The 13,898-nt window shown below is 47.8% G+C and overlaps 1 protein-coding gene across 8 annotated transcripts in view; it reads left to right on the forward strand.

Annotated features, from left to right (window-relative positions):
* OSBP2 (oxysterol binding protein 2) overlaps positions 1-13,898 on the forward strand; it is a 319,886-nt gene that overhangs the window by 293,653 nt on the left and 12,335 nt on the right. For all 8 annotated transcript variants that reach the window (XM_038762589.1, XM_038762590.1, XM_038762597.1 and 5 more), the window contains 2 exons: positions 2,466-2,711; positions 11,126-11,246. In XM_038762589.1, coding sequence (XP_038618517.1) covers positions 2,466-2,711; positions 11,126-11,246 — 367 coding nt within the window. The remainder of the gene's footprint in view (positions 1-2,465; positions 2,712-11,125; positions 11,247-13,898) is intronic.

Below are 13,898 nucleotides of genomic sequence, written 5' to 3' on the forward strand. Positions count from 1 at the left end.
ACTGAGGAATCGAAGGGTAAACTAGGTACTTGTCATGGGGGTAAGTGGAAGTGGGAGCTGCTGTTCATTCATTCATTCATTCAATCATATTTATTGAGCGCTTACTGTATGCAGAGCACTGTACTAAGTGCTTGGGAAGTACCAGTCGCCAACATATAGAGACCGTCCCTACCCAGCAACGGGCTCACAGTCTAGAGGGAGAGACAGAAAACAAAACATGTGGACAGGCGTCAAGTCATCAGAATAAATAGAAATAAAGCTAGATGCACATCATTAACAAAATAAATAGAATAGTAAATATGTACAAGTAAAATAAATAGAATAATAAATCTGTACAAACATATATACATGTGCTGGGAGGGGGGAAAGGAGGTAGGGCAGGGGGGATGGAGAGGAGGAGAGGATAAAGGGAGCTCAGTCTGGGAAGGCATCCTGGAGGAGGTAAGCAATCTGGAAAGTTGGCTGCCCACATTGCATGCTCAGTCAGTTAAGAAATTGTATTTCCTGACCACTTAATCTGTGCAGAGCACTGTACTGGGGGCTTAGAAGAGTTCAATGCAGTTGTTAGACGTGATCCCTGCCCTCAAGAAGCTTACAGTCTAGCAGAGGTGAGACAGGGCCTAAAATGAATTACCGATAAGCAGCGTGAAGCAGCGAGTCTCAGTGGAAAGAGCACGGGCTTGGGAGTCAGTGGTCATGGATTCCAATCCCTGCTTCGCCCCTTGTCAGCTGTGTGACCTTGGGCAAGCCACTTAACTTCCTTGTGCCTCAGTTACATCTTCTGTAAAATGGGGATTAAGACTGTGAGCCCCATGTGGGACAACCTGATCACCTTGTATCCCCCACATCGCTTAGAACAGTGCTTCGCACATAGTAAGCGCTTAACAAATACCATCATTGTAATTATTATTATCATTAGATAAGGTTTGTCACCTCTGTGGACTGTAGAAGGAGATCAGTGAGTTAAGGTAGGAAGGAGAGAGCTGGTTGAGTGCCTTAAAGCCAATGGTAAGGAGTTTCTGTTTGATAAGAAAGTGGATGGGCAAGTGTTGGAGGTTTTTTGAGGAGTGGAGATGTGGACTGAACCATTTTTTAAAAAATGATCGGGTCAGCAGAGTAAAGTATGGGCTGGATAGGGGAGAGGCAGGAGATATGGACCTCAGCAAGAAGGCTGATGCATGTTGGATATCATAAGTGCTCGGGTCAGCATGATAGCACTTTGGATGGAGCAGAAAGGATGGATTCTAGGGATGTGAATCCAGTCGGATTTGGTGCCAGATTGAATATGCAGATAGAATGAGAGGGCTGAGTCAAGGATGTTGGGAGGCCATGACTGCTGTAGCCACCGTGATGGTTGGAGCCTGGACCGCCTTGCCTGAACATGGAGGAGCTTGAAAATCACTTCCCCTAGCTGCTTTGTTGTGCAACTCCTGTTGTATTTATAGTTGCCCTTGTTTTTATCTTGTTCCACTGTTTTTATCCTTTGCGCCTTTCCTTATGTGCCTGTCTGCAACCACCTTCTTCCCCCTTGCACTTGGATCGTGAGTTTGCTGTGGACCAGGGACTCTGTCTGAATCGTCATCCTTGTTCTCCTCCCCAGTGCTTACTACAGTGCTCTGCACAAATAGGCACCCATCGAATACCAGTGAATGAATATTGAATAAATAAATAAATGAAATAACAGACACACTAATACCCTATTTACTCAGGATGCCAATTAGGCTCCTGAGTGAGATCATTTTATTGAACTCCGCCTCATTCGGGGGCAGATTGTGGCCCCAATCTTCCCGTGTTTAAGTGAGCCACCCCCCATCCCTGCCAGGGAAGTTCACTAGCCACAGTTTGTCATGTGGTCCCGCCATCGACCCCCGGCCCACGTCATCCCCCGGGCCTGGAATGCCCTCCCTCTGCCCATCCGCCAAGCTAGCTCTCTTCCTCCCTTCAAAGCCCTGCTGAGAGCTCACCTCCTCCAGGAGGCCTTCCCAGACTGAGCCCCTTCCTTCCTCTCCCCCTCGTACCCCTCTCCATCCCCCCATCTTACCTCCCTCCCTTCCCCACAGCACCTGTATATATGTATATATGTTTGTACATATTTTTTTACTCTATTTATTTATTTAATTTATTTGTATATATCCTATTTATTTTATTTTGTTAGTATGTTTGGTTTTGTTCTCTGTCTCCCCCTTTTAGACTGTGAGCCCACTGTTGGGTAGGGACTGTCTCTATATGTTGCCAATTTGTACTTCCCAAGCGCTTAGTACAGTGCTCTGCACATAGTAAGCGCTCAATAAATACGATTGATGATGATGATGATGGATCTCAGTTGACCTTGAGTGAGTATGGTGAGTTTGGGCATTCATGTCCAACCCAATGAAATCAACAGAAGAAGACCCATTGTCCAAGCCTCATCTCCTTCATCCCTCTATTCTCCAAACAGCCCAGGCAACAATCTGTTCTTCCCCTAGGTGAATTTCAACGAGCCCCTGTCTATGCTCCAGAGGCTGACTGAGGATTTGGAGTACCATGAGCTGCTGGACAAGGCTGTCAAGTGCGAGAACTCGACAGAGCAGATGTGCTTCGTGGCCGCGTTTTCGGTGTCTTCCTACTCAACCACCATCCACCGCACAGCCAAGCCCTTCAACCCCCTACTTGGGGAGACCTACGAACTCGACCGGATGGACGAGCTGGGCTTCCGTTCGCTCTGCGAACAGGTAAGCAGTGTCCAACACCCAGGAATGAGTAGCCGGTTGCTTTCTCTTTTTCACGGTTAGGAGTGCTCAGGAAGTCTCAACTACCCAATCTAGGATCTTTTCCAAAGTCCAGACCCTGGGTACTGGGATGGGCATTGGAGCCCAGTGGCATCACCAGCTGCTTGATTTCGTGTCTTTTCTAACTGTCAATCAGTCAATAGTAATAATAATGGCATTCATTAAGCACTTACTACGTGCAAAGCACTATTCTAAGTGCTGGGGAGATTACAAGGTGATCAGGTTGTCCCACAGGGGGCTGACAGCCTTAATCCCCGTTTTACAGATGAGGGAACTGAGGCACAGAGAAGTTAAGTGACTTGCCCAAAGTCACACAGCTGACAGTTCGCAGAGCCGGGATTCAAACCCATGACTTCTGACTCCAAAGCCCGTGCTCTTTCCACTGAACCACGTTGCTTCACGTGGCTCAGTGGAAAGATGACATAGCATTCATTGAGCACTTACTCTGTACAGAGCACTGTTGTTGTAATAGTATCTATTAAGAGATTATTGTGGGCACAGCAAGAAGCAGCATGGCATGGTGGATAGAATGTGGGCCTGAAAGTCTGAAGGTCATGGGTTCTAATCTCAACCCTGCCACTTGTCTGCTGTGCGACATTGGGGTAAGTCACTTCACTTCTCAGTGCCTCAATTCCCTCATCAGCAAAATGGGTATTCAATACCTATTCTCTCTCCAATTTAGACTGTGAGTCCCATGTTGGACCTGATTATCTTGTATCTACTCCAGAACTTGGTACAATACTTGGCACATAGTAAGCACTTAACAAATACCACAATTACTGTCATTATTATTATCATCATCATTACTGTCATCATTATTAGTAGCCTGAACTCATCAGGGCGAACACCAGAGGTTCTGGCTCAGTATGACCTCTGCTAAACAAAAATAAAATTTGGTGGTTGTTTTTTTTAAAAAAATTGGATGTTAACTGCACCTGGTTAGCAAGATGATGGTCAAGCTGGGCCTTGCACACCTGCATAGAGAATAGTCGCAGGCTGCTAAGAGTCAATCACCCTATGCCATTGAGCCCAGAGTGGGAATGAAGAAAACATCAAAGGTTATAGTCACATAGCCAGTGCCAGGGAATGAATGGGTGGCCCAGGTGCTGACAGTTATCAGAAATGAAACAACAGGCCTGTTACTTGAATATGAGTCGGTTTTAAACAAAAGCATCTTCGAAAAGCTTAGATTATGCTCGGTTCAGTTAATGTCAAGGGGCTCAACTGGGATACCCGGGAGAGCCTACTGCAGATGCGATATGAGAAATTGAAGCAATTGAAGCAAGCTTTCGTGCCGTTTATGGCTAGATCTATACAGTGAAGATTTCAGTTCACAGGTAAAACTCCATCACCTCATTTAAAGCCCCTTTGCATTAAGTGTCATTTAAGTTAAATTGGACACTCTGAATTTGGGTCCAGAAGCTTATTTTGATATCATACAGGCAAACGTGTATCATCATCATCAATAAATACGATTGATGATGACGATGAGTGTGAATCCATGCAGGTGTGCAAGAGTGGGTATCTCTAAATATAGGTCACAGCGCTTTTAAAAGGGGAAGGAGGAGGACCAACAAGAATTTTTTTGAAGGAAAAGGTCCTTGAATTTAATTGAATTGCTGTTCTTGCTCTCCGGAATTCATTTATTCCAGTGTCCGTTTTATAGTCTCTGTCTAGGTTAGGATCTCGGTGCTCTATACTGCTTTAATCGTACACTTGGGGCTCTTTTCTCATTGCCCTTCAGTGATTAAACCCCAAATGGAACACTTCTTTGTTTTCATGATTAAATACTTCGTTGTACTTCAAATCCAATTATACAGAGTCATTTTAGGTTTAAGACAAAAGCATTGGAGGAAGCGATTTGAACAGAAACTTTTTTTACTGGAATCTTCTTTAATGATATATATAAGTAGCAGCAGATAGTGAAAAATGGGCTAAGCTCCCTTTTGTGGGAGTCAGCAATACTTGGAGAAGAAAAGAGCCACTTAAAGCTATGAAATGAATGACATTGCATTTCTTTGCTCATTAGTACAAGGGATATTGTATTGCAGTATTAACTAAGGTGCCTTTGGTACCAAACCTGTCTCAGCTCCCTTCCTCCAGCTATCCACGGTCAGGTTCTTTCCAGAGGGGTTGCTTTAGCAATGCTAGTTCACAGCTCTTGCACACACGCTCACGCATGCACACACTTGCACACACACACTCCACACTCATTCAGACCAACTGAATTCAGAGTCCCCACAATTTCAACCCGGTGGCCCTTCTGGCCTGTACAGGCTGCCTTCTCTCCCAGCAATGCAGAGAATTGATTTAGCCCACAGTTTGCAGGCCAGCTCTTTCTAGCTCATTAGTCACCGCTAAGTCCCTCACACCGAAGCCCCTACTGACAGCACAGTTGCAAAATCACTGGGCTTTGGGGTACTGTCTAAGTTTAACTGTTAATAGGCCATTCCACTAAGGACACTAAACCCCATAGGCCTGAGTCGATCTGTCACAGGGGAGTTCTGAAATCCTGCTGAATTTCTCAAAGGGACTTGTCCACAATCATAAAGGCTGTCAGACCCTTTTGCTGCTGGCCTTCCATGAATGCTGCAGTGCGTTGAATTGCAACTCGTGTTCAGGATGAATCAATTCCCTTGCTGCCCCAAAGCACACATAATCCATTTCTTCCACATTGGCAGGGTGAACCCTCTATTGAGTCAATAAGCGCCAATCCACTTACCCTAATAGGATTTGGTTTGGGCAGTTACATTGGCTTTTAATAGATTTCACTGCATTCCACACATTCATAATCCATTGGCTCCCGGGATTTAGGCAATAATTGGCATTACGCACTTAATCTCCCCACCCCACTGGGGGTCAGTTTTGGGGTCGATTAGTTATGGCTTGTTGACAGCCACCATCATACAAACGGCCGAGTGGGAAAGAACGGGGTGGATAGATAGCCGGCCAGCTCTGGGACCAGCCCACATACAGGCATTCATCGGTTGACACAAGCGCACTTGTGCATCCACTTGCCCACACACCCACTCATCCCCACACCTCACACACACTCACACTCCTACCTCCCTGGCAGTGTCGTATGGAATCAGACTGGTGATCCATCCAGACTCCTAACAGTAGCCCAGTCGATGCTTGAAGAAACTGTGACTCACTTTGGGCTTTTCTGGGCCCAGGCAGAGGCTTTGCTTTCCCAAGACATGACGTTCATCAGATATAGTTTTATTTTGGAAGCAAATCCCAGGTCCTCTCCACTCTGGGGAAAGGCAGCCTCAGCTGGGCTGAAATACAGGCGGGCCTCCTGCCCTTTTCTCCTGCTTCCTCCTCATTTGAAGCATCTCATAGATGCCCCCAACCCTACCAGGCCTCACTGTACTGGGATTGCCCAGAGGAGTCTACAGTGAAAACCCCCAAAGGTTCTCTTAAATGTTTCTTTACTGGGCTCTCTGACACTACTAACTCTTGAGTGGGGAGGGATCCCAGCGGTTATCTAAACTGCAATCATCTTGTGGGCAGGGGTCAAGGCAATGGATTCTATTTTATTGTACTCTTCCAAGATCTTACCAGAGTGTTTGGCACACAGTAAATGCTCAATAAATACTATGGACTGACTGACTGATTCTCCAGTTCCACTGACTATCGACCATGGAGAACTGGGCTTAAATTAAAATAGAAGTGATTGGGGTGAGGCAGAAGAGAGACCTTACTGTGGATAATAATAACATTAGTGGTATTTGTTGAGTGCTTACTTTGATGCTGAGCTCTGGAATAAATGTATTACAATCACATCATACAAGGTCCCAGTTCCACATGGGGCTCACCTTCCAAGGGCGAGAGAAAGCAGGAATCTAATCTCCTTTTTACTGATGAGGAAACCGAGGTACAAAGAAGTGGAGTGACTCACGCAGCAGAAAGTGGCAGAACCGGGATAAGAACCCAGGTCTCCTGACTCCCAAGCCAGAGTCCTTTCCACTCCATCATGCTGCTTCTCCAGTGTTGGTGTGTACCCGAATGGGTCATTAAGAAGTTTGTGGTTCCTCTGCTTCTGGAAATGTTTAAGGATAGCATGGCGGCCTCAGTCTCGGATGGTTTAGGGGTAACCCCCAGGGACTCAGGGTGCAGAACTGAGTGACCTTAAGGCTCCCCCCGGTTTTCCCATCCGGGAAACCCTCACTGTGTTCTCTTGGCACCTCAGTATGGGTGGTCCTATTCTCTGCTTCACCATCCATCCTCTCCCTGCCTCTCCCCAGGGACTGTCTCTATATGTTGCCAATTTGTACTTCCCAAGGGCTTAGTACAGTGCTGTGCACACAGTAAGCGCTCAATAAATACGATTGATGATGATGATGAATTAGGGGCCTGAATTAGGGGGAGGTTCCCCTTTCTTTGTTCAGACATTGGACTTGGGGACCCAGAGGAGAGTTTTTCTCTTGGACTTAGTAGAGGTCATGAGAACGAATGATACTATGAAATGTTTTGTGTTTCTCCAGATAGAGGTGCTGGGTAACTGCCACAGGAACCCACAATTGTGTGTGTAATAATAATGGTGGTACTTGCTAATCGCTTGCTAGGTAGCAAGCACTGTACTTTTTTATCGTGTTTGTTAAGCACTTACTATTTGCCAGGAACTTTACTAATAGCTGGGGTAGGTACAGCAGCATGGTGCAGTGACAAGAGCATGGGCCTTGGAAGTCGGAGGTCTTGTTCTAATACTGGCTCCACTGCTTGTCTGCTGTGTGACTTTAGGCAAGTCACTTCACTTCTCTGTGCCTCAGTTACCTCATCTGTAAAATGGGGATTGAGACGGTGAGCCCCATGTGGGGCAGGGACCGTGTCCAACCTGATTACCTTCTATCTATCCCAACGCTTAGAACAGTGAATGGCACATAGTAAGTGCTTAACACCCACCATATTTATTATTAAATATCACAATTATTATTGTTGTTATTATTATTATAATCAGGTTGGACACAGTCCGTGTCCCACATGGGGCTCACAATCTTAATCCCCACTTTACAGAGGAGGGTACTGAGGCCCAGAGAAGGCAAGTGATTGGCCCAAAGTCACACAACAGACTAGTGCCAGAAGCAGAATTAGAACCCAGGTCCTTCTGACTCCACAGGCCCATGCTGTATCCACTAGGCCATGCTGCTTCTCAAGCGCTGTGTGTTCCATGACCTTGTGTTCCCCAGGCCTCAGAGTCCACCAGACTGTACTGGAGATGGTAAAGCCTCTTCAACCACTGGCTGGGTGGGAGGGCTCTGAGCCACCTCGAGGCCGGGAGGGAGGGAAGACTCTGTGCCACCCTATGGCTGGGCAGGGTGGCTCTGTGCCACCCAGGGGCTGGAAAAAGTCTCTGTACCACCCTCCGTTCCGTACCATTCTCTGGCTCACAGAGACGCTTTGTTACACAGACATTTTGTATGGTGAGTGGCTTCGTGAGAGGGGACAAGCTCTGCAGAGACACTAGGGGCTACAAACCCAGTAGGGCACAGACTTGCTGGAGCTGGCCCGGAGCTCCTGAGCCTTGGGCAGCCCAACCCAGCCCAGCTCAGCCCTGCAGCGTGGCTGTCAGCCTGTGGCCTTCCGGCTTCCTAAAAGGGTTTGGCCCTGAGCGACTGAGCGCAGATAGCCGGGGCCCTCCCTGAAGGATGGAAGTGCTTCTTCCAACCGTAGTAGCGAAATTGTTTCTTTTGGGCTTAATAATAAAAATAATAATAATGATAGCATTTATGAAGCGCTTACTGTGTGCAAAGCACTGTTCTAAGTGCTGGGGAGGTTACAAAGTGATCAGGTTGTCCCACGGGGGGCTCACAGTCTTAATCCCCATTTTACAGAGCAAGAAACTGAGGCCCAAAGAAGTTAAGTGACTTGCCCAAAGTCACACAGCTGACAGTTGGCGGAGCCGGGATTTGAACCCATGACCTCTGACTCCAAAGCCCGTGCTCTTTCCACTGAGCCACGCTGCTTCTCAGCTTGTGTCCTGGATTCCACCAATAGGTTAAGGAGCAGAGGGGAGAGAGCAGGAGAAGGGGCAGGAAAGTCCCGGCTCGTTTCCTGGCCCTCATCTCAGCCCGGCTGTTCCCTCCGTCCTCCCTGTGGCTGCTGCTGCTGCTGCTGAAAATTGCTGTCCACTTGACCACGTTAGAGCTTCTTGTCGTGGTTCAAAAGGGAGAGCTGGGACCCACAGTTCTGGCCAAGTCCAGAGCGGTCAGCTTACTGGTTAGACGTCTCGACCTCTGGCTCACACCCTCCCTTTTTCCTGGAGTTCCTATTCCCTTCACATCCAGCAGACCACTGCTCTTCAGAGCTCTTCTGAAATCCCATTTCTTCCAGAAGCCTTCCCCTGATTAACATTAATTCATTCATTCAGTAGTATTTATTGAGCCTTTACACTGTGCACTGTACTAAGTGCTTGGGAAGTACAAATCGGCAACATTCTCTCGCCACCCTCAGTTTCTACTTAAGGATTTGGGAATCATCTAAACGCTTTTTTTTTATTTTATGGAATTAGTTAAACCCTAACTGTGTACCAAGCCCTGTACTAAGCACTAGGATAGACACAAGATAATCAGGTTGAATACAGTCTGTGTCCCAAATGTGGCTCAAAATCTTAATTCCTCAAAGATGAGGTAACGGAGGCACAGAGAAGTAAAGTGATTTGTCCAAAGTCACACAGCAGACAAGTGGCAAATCTAGGAATTAGAACCCAGGTCCTTCTGACTTTCAGGCCTGTGCTCTAGCCACTAGGTCACACTGCACTGAGTCCTCACAGCTCTGACCACTCATCCCACCCTCCCACCATAACATTTAGCCATATATCTTCAGACTCTATTGCAACCTTCTACCTGAAGTGTCTTACCCACTAGACTCTAAATTCCTTTAGAGTAGAGATCTTGTCTACTAATCCAATTTTACTCATCCAACCACTTAGTACAGTACAGGGCCATGGTAGGCGCTCATCAAATACTGTTGCTTGATTGGTTTGTACCACACATTGTACCCCTTGGAGTATTGATCACCTGGGGTGCAAGCACGTGCCCAGCCACCCAGTTTGTCTCTGAAGTGTTGCTGTGGCCTGTTTCTCCGAGTCACCAACCGGTCTCTGGAAATGGGTTTCCCCTGCTTCCTTGGAGGTGGCATGGTTCTCCCTGGCTCTGTGAAATCCGACTATCCAACAGGGTCATCCTGAGGAAAGGAATCCCCAAGTGGGGATTTTGTGGACTTGAGAAGAAGCGTGACTGTCCCAGGAAGCCCGCCTTGCTGAGGCCGGCCCCCTCTCCTTCCCCTGCCTGAACCTTCAACTCCTCGGACTGGCCACACTAGCCCACACTGGCCCAGCGCTCCTGAGATCCCAGTCTCTGCTGAGCTGCTGAGAAGGAGCAGCATTTAGGAATTGCCTTAATCAAGGATTCAGCAGCAACAGCATTTACAGGGCTGAACTTTAAAGCAGTCACATTTGTTTGGGTATAAATCAACATTTTGGCATAATCACCAATTTTGTAATGCACTTTAATCAAATCCTATAATTAGAATGCCTAATCATAGATCACAGTATCTATAAGTACTTAGAGCACAAATTAGGTTTTATGGATTGGGGTGGTGGGGGACTAAATCGCTTAGTGAGTTAGTGGAAGAAAACAGAACCCAGCCTGTTATGTTCATCCTTCGAATGAGGCAAGATCCCTAACGAAAGAGAAGGTGTTAGCTTGGGAGTTCTTGAGCTACAGGAGCTGAGAAAATGTTAAAAGCTAAAGAGTGTGGAGCCTGCTGAGGGTATGGACAGGCTCCTTGGTATTGGCTTCAATTTATCTCAGTGACTTTTTTGTTTTATTTTGGAATTTATTTCAGAAATCGTATCTACTCCCCCTGTTGTACTCTCCCAAGCATTTAGTGCAGTGCTCTGCACACGGTAAATGCTCAATGTACCATTGACTGATGAATTGATTATTCATGCAGCTTAACTTGGAGTGGAAATTCCTAGAAACCAGGATTGGGGCCTTTTAACTCACTCTGGTGCCACTTACAGAAAAACTTTTAATAAATGCCTTGAATGATTGTATCTACCTCAGTCCTCAGTCCATAGTAAGCATTGAGTAAATATCACAGTTGGTACTGTTGTTATTGTTTATAATAATAATTGTTACTTCTCCTAAGATTTATGGGTGGTTTGCATGCTGCCTTGGAAGAAATAAGAGAGTTGATGGTTGCTGTGCTTACAGAGCCCTTCGAGCCCAGAGGGGAGAAGGGAGAGGGGCAGGCACCCTGATTGTCCTGGTTGAAGGCAGCGTTTTGTGGGTGCTGTGTGGGTCTTTGCCAGGCCGACGTATGATGCCGTGTCCATTGCTGTCCTACAGGTGAGCCACCACCCTCCTGCAGCTGCTCACCACGTCTACTCCAAGCACGGCTGGGCCCTTTGGCAGGAAATTACCATCGCCAGCAAGTTCCGGGGCAAATACCTCTCCATCATGCCATTAGGTGAGTGAGTGAGAAGGGGAGAGAGAGAAAGGTGGTCGGGTGAGTGGGGGGACAGGAGAGGAGAGGGGGAATCCAGTGTTAGGGGCCGCTGAGTTTTCAGAGCTCTTCCCAGCCGAGGGTCTTGGTGTGGGGTGCAGGGAAGGGGTGTTGTCACTTGGCAGTATGTCCCCAGTCCAGGATATGGACCCTCCAACTATTGCATAGTAATAATAATGATAATAATTATCATTACAAGGTACAGTAGGATCAATGGATTTTTTTTTCAAGATTCTGGGGGATGTTCATACTGTAAGCAAAGGAAAGGAACCAGGACAGAGTCAGAGGTTGAAATAGTTGTTTTGTCTTGTGTCTGTCTCCCCCTTCTAGACTGTGAGCCCGTTGTTGGGTAGGGATTGTTTCTATCTGTTGCCGAATTGTACTTTCCAAGCGCTTAGTACAGTGCTCTGCACACAGTAAGCGCTCGATAAGTACGACTGAATGAATGAATGAATGAAGTAGCGGTAAGAGGGAGTGAAGGAGGACTCCAGGTGGAGGAGTGGCTGAGGGAGGAGCTGTAGTCTTGTCTGACTAATGAAAGGGCAGCAATGTCACACAAAAGGTTAGTTTAAAGCATCAGAGGTCCACTGTATGGATCTGGTCCCCGGGGCAGGAGCTGAAGAGGCAGAGTGGGACTAATCCAGGGCCAGAGGTTGGCGGGTCCATCGCTTCAGGAAGAAGGGCAGAGAATTGAGAGTGCTGGACGGGGCACTGGAGATGCAAGTGACCCTCTTGTTTAGGGAGGGGGTGGCCGCTTGGCTGATGTGAAGAGAGGGGGTTCAGAGGCTGGAGATCGTAGGCTAGGAGGTTGAGGTCTGGAAGTGGTCATAGAGAACTGGCTGGGTGGGGCATTCATCATCATCATCAGTCATATTTATTGAGCGCTTACTGTGTGCAGAGCACTGTACTAAGCGCTTGGGAAGTACAAATTATTACTGGGGCATTGAGTTTGTGGCATCAGCAGCTGGTGGGGTAGCCACTGGAGGCGGTGGTCCAGGGTGGGCTGTGTCGGTGTGTAAGTCAGCTAGTCAGTCAATTGAATTTATTGAGCGCTTAGGTGCGGAGCACTATGCTAAGCACTTGGGAGAGTACAGTACAACAATGGACAGACACATTCCCTGTCCACAATGAGCTTACAGTCTAGAAGGGAGTGCGGGCAGTGGGGGTGTCTAATCACAGGTCAGCAGAGCGAGCGGAGTAGAATGTGGAGCTGGGGAATCATAAGGGTCTTCAACAAGGATATTGAAGTCTCCCAAAATCATTGCAGATGAAAAGGTAGTGGGGAGGAAGGTGAGAAAAGCACTCAACTGGCCCAGAAACAGAGGGATGACCCTGCTCCCACCTCCGGCCTGGACCCTGGGCAAAGATCCCAGTTGTTTCCTCCCTTCCCTGGATGCCCGTCGGCCCAGCCCTAGCCATGAACCTATGTGAGGTGAAGCGCCAGATGAATTTCTCTAGATTTACCACATGTCAGCTGGGAGAGAAGCTGAGAACCTCTGCTTCCAGGAAGCATGGTTCAACACCACAAGAAAAAAAAACCCGCTTCAAAATAATTCTAACTGAGATAGACTCTCCAGCCCTTATTCTTTTACCAGTGCTCTGTTCCAGACTGCCCCACGTTAGTTCCTCCCAGCGGAGTCCCTGACCCCGTCCTGGGGGAGGCCGCTGAGACGGTGGCAGGGGGTGGACAAGGCCACAGAGTTGGGGGAAATGCCGCCAGCCGGGGGTCCACCCATCACCATGTTGAAAGATGCAGCCACTTTGCCATCCAAGCTCCAATGCAGCACTTTAAGTCAGGGCTCTGCTTTGGCTTCAGGCAAGTTTCCTCACTGTCTAGTGACGCATTTGGCAGGAGACTCGAAAAGAATTTCTGGCAAGAAGTGGGCTTTCCAAGAAAGGTTTTATCACCTCGAAGACACAATTCAGTTGTGACTCATGCTGCGTGGGCTATTCCCCATCCCGGAGAGTCGGATGTGTGCCGTTAGCCAGATCCACATGGGTCTGGGGGCCTGACTTAGTTCTGGGGGCACCTGACGGGAGTCGTTGCTTGGCATCCAGAGAGCTGGATACTGGCGAGGCCTGCCAGGTGCCAGGCGAGGTACCAGGTGAGGTGCCTGGATTCTCTCCACCCAGGGCCCTGCCTGGGGGTCTTCACCTTCCTCTCTCGGCTTCCATCTGTCTCGGCCTTGATGTGATGAATCCTGAAGTGGATGTCATTGAATATGGCCTTGCAGATTGGATTTTTAAAAATGCCTTGGGGCTGCAGTCTTAGAGGGGATGTGCCTGCTGTCTGTCTGTAAGCGAGGGTCAGGAGACTCAAGGAGTTCAAGAGCCCTGCAGTTCTGTGTTACTAGTTTTAGTTACTAGTAATAGTTTTGTTCTAGTTACTAGTACTAGTTACTACTTTTAGACTGTGAGCCCACTGTTGGGTAGGGACTGTCTCTACATGTTGCCAACTTGTACTTCCCAAGCGCTTAGTACAGTGCTGTGCACACAGTAAGCGCTCAGTAAATATGACTGATTGATTGATTGATTAGTCCAGGGTTTCATAAGAAGGGCTCCACTCGGGCCTGGGCATAGCGGGTTGGTGATCACAGACCTTCTGGAATGCTTACT

The sequence above is a fragment of the Tachyglossus aculeatus genome, chromosome 21, assembly GCF_015852505.1.
Source record: "Tachyglossus aculeatus isolate mTacAcu1 chromosome 21, mTacAcu1.pri, whole genome shotgun sequence".
Lineage (NCBI taxonomy): Eukaryota > Metazoa > Chordata > Mammalia > Monotremata > Tachyglossidae > Tachyglossus > Tachyglossus aculeatus.